Below are 2,769 nucleotides of genomic sequence, written 5' to 3' on the forward strand. Positions count from 1 at the left end.
CGTAAGTGCGTGCATGTGCACAGATTTGTGTGTGATGTAATCTATTCTACTTTCAACTTCAACTTTATTGTCACAACTTATCAGGCGTAAAAGAGTGAGTGAAATTATTTATTATGAAATTATTATTATTATTGTTTATTATTATTTATTTTTATTATTATTTATTTTCAAGAAAATAAACAAGGGAAATAAAGTTAGAAAACAAGAAGTGTCAGGTACACAATATCAAATATAGTGCATGATAAAACAAAGAAACAATAAAACAAAATGACGGAGAAATGACTTGTGCAATACTTCTTTGTGGAGAGACAAATCTATTGTACATCTCGCTATTTCCCCCCCCTTCGTATTTGCCTCTGGGGGCACCACCTCCTTTTTGTGTAATAACAGGAACTTGGTTTGGCTCCCCGTTTTTAGTCCGCTTCCTCCCAGGTGCTTATTTGTGTTTATTAGACTAACAACAACACTACAAGTTTGGTAGATCAGTAACCAGCAGTTTTTCTGTCCAGGACTTTGTTGCCGGTTTCAACAAGAGAGTGTGGCTGGGTTTGACTGACAGAGAGGAAGACGGAGAATTTAAGTGGGTGGATGGAACACCACTGACCACACCAACGTAAGACTGATCTTCATTTTACCTTCATTTTTCTAAATGTTATTAGATGTAATGATAAAATACAAACCTACTACACTTGTCACCAAGACACATCTGTTTTCTACTTCATTATCCAGTTAGTTTGCATCTAATAGAAAAGTGTGCTCCTCAGAGCCCATATCTCTGCCAGGCCAAGTTGCCTGCTCAAGGCTATATGTTCCGTCGTGTGGTCACTGGGGTGCAAAACAGTGAGTATTTGACAAAATCGACAAATTGACGGAAATGTGCATGGCCTTGTAGACAACTCCATTTTTATTTTTGTTTTCTAGAGTTATAGGCCCAAACGTGAAACGGCCAGTTATAGTGCCACCATTTGACAAATTGTAGAGGAGGTTCTTCCTTGGCCTACTGGGAGTTAAGTGGGTGCCATGTCATTGTTCCGACGGCTCATTGTTCCGACGGTTATTAACCCTATACCTAACCCTAACCCTAGCCGCATGTAGAAGCCACGTAGTCGGAGTAATGGGATGTCGGACTTATGGGCAGTCCCCGTTAAGTGTGCGTGCAAAGTTTCAAGCCAATCGGTCCAGCGGTGCCCGAGATTAGCTGATCACAGACAGACAGACAGACAGACAGACAGACAGACAGACAGACAGACAGACAGACAGACAGACAGACAGACAGACAGACAGACAGACAGACAGACAGACAGACAGACAGACAGACAGACAGACAGACAGACAGACAGACAGACAGACACTCACAGGGGTGGAAACTTAATCCCTGCCCACAGCCGTTCCGGCCTGGCGGAGATATCATTTGAGGTGATGATTAAAACACAAATGATTTAGAGTGAAAAATCCTTCCTTGTAAAGGTATTGTAATGACTTAAATGGACTTGCAGGTACTGGCGCCCTGGTGAGCCTAATAACCATGGTGGAGATGAAGACTGTGTTGAGTTTTATGATGGGTCTGATCCTAACGTTCTTGGTAGAGGATGGAATGATGTACCGTGTTCTATTTCTAAAAACTGGATCTGTGAGAAGGTGTTGTGCTGAAATAATCATTTTCACGATGTATATAGCTGGTGTGCTTGTACACGTGAGCTACATGATGGCTGTGTTTGCATGGTAGTGTGTGTGTTTGCTTTGGTTTGTCTGCCTTGCAATTACCCAATATGCACTGTAGACATTACATTACAATTTATATCAATATTTTCATTACTAAAGGTAAGGTAAGTGTGTTAAATAGTGTGTCAGTGTTTTCAGGTCAGGATACCAATTTTATCCAATCAGGATAGAGAACTCAGACAGGATACAGATTAAACAAGTGAAATTGGGACTGATGACACTATACCAAATAAGCTGATAAATGGGCACTATCTCCTGATTGGTTGAAATTTTGTCACCTACCTGAAAATGTATTTTCTGTTTATCAAAGAGCTGGTGAGACAGGGTGACTCAAATCAATGATTACTAGAATATTGTGCTTTAACCTTTTAACAAAAGCTTTTTTTGTTTTAATCAAAAAATATCACCCTACCTTTAAAGGAGAGATCCGGCCATTTTAACTTGTGTTATCTTTGATGTGTCGCTAATCACTCACCAACATTGAAAGGGACGTTGAGTTATTCCAGAGAGTCCCCTGTCGTCCAGTCTGGCGACCCCCTCCGTTGACATAATGGGAGCCTGTGTAAGAGTGAAAATCGTCTATTATAACCGATGAAAACTTTTTTTTTCTACTACCACTCATCGTGGAGTCTCATGATACTCAAACATGTGCTGAATGTCGCGGACGAGCTACCGTTCGTGTAGAACGAGATGACGCTGGTTGCTTGTTTCTCTCACAGAACCTGGCGTCTGTGAGAGAAACAAACAACCAGCGTCATCTCGTCAAGATAACACTTAAAATGGCCGGATCTCTCCTTTAAGTCAAAGGGGAGCCTATAGAATGAATAAGATTAATCTAAGAACCTTACATTTACATTTTTCATGGTTCATGCATTAATACATTGTGTCGCATTCTTAAAACAGTGCAGGAGTTATTATTTATCTATGTCATTGATAGGCATTTCATTTCATTTCATTTTCCATTTAACCATATTGATTGATTTTGTCCTTTACTTTACCACTTAAGCCTTATTTTATACAGCACTTCGACTATTCAAACATAGCCGA

The 2,769-nt window shown here is 40.1% G+C and overlaps 1 protein-coding gene across 2 annotated transcripts in view; it reads left to right on the top strand.

Moving 5' to 3' along the window:
* The window catches only part of LOC308102024 (uncharacterized protein), a 4,302-nt gene extending 2,035 nt beyond the window's left edge, over positions 1–2,267 (top strand). For both annotated transcript variants that reach the window (XM_080451604.1, XM_080451605.1), the window contains exons 5-6: positions 510–613; positions 1,497–2,267. In XM_080451604.1, the coding sequence (XP_080307730.1) occupies positions 510–613; positions 1,497–1,650 (258 nt within the window). In that variant the 3' untranslated portion in view covers positions 1,651–2,267. The remainder of the gene's footprint in view (positions 1–509; positions 614–1,496) is intronic.
* Positions 2,268–2,769: the final 502 nt, after the last annotated feature.

The sequence above is a fragment of the Gymnoscopelus braueri genome, assembly GCF_963280865.1.
Source record: "Gymnoscopelus braueri genome assembly, chromosome: 15".
NCBI classification, from domain to species: Eukaryota; Metazoa; Chordata; class Actinopteri; order Myctophiformes; family Myctophidae; genus Gymnoscopelus; species Gymnoscopelus braueri.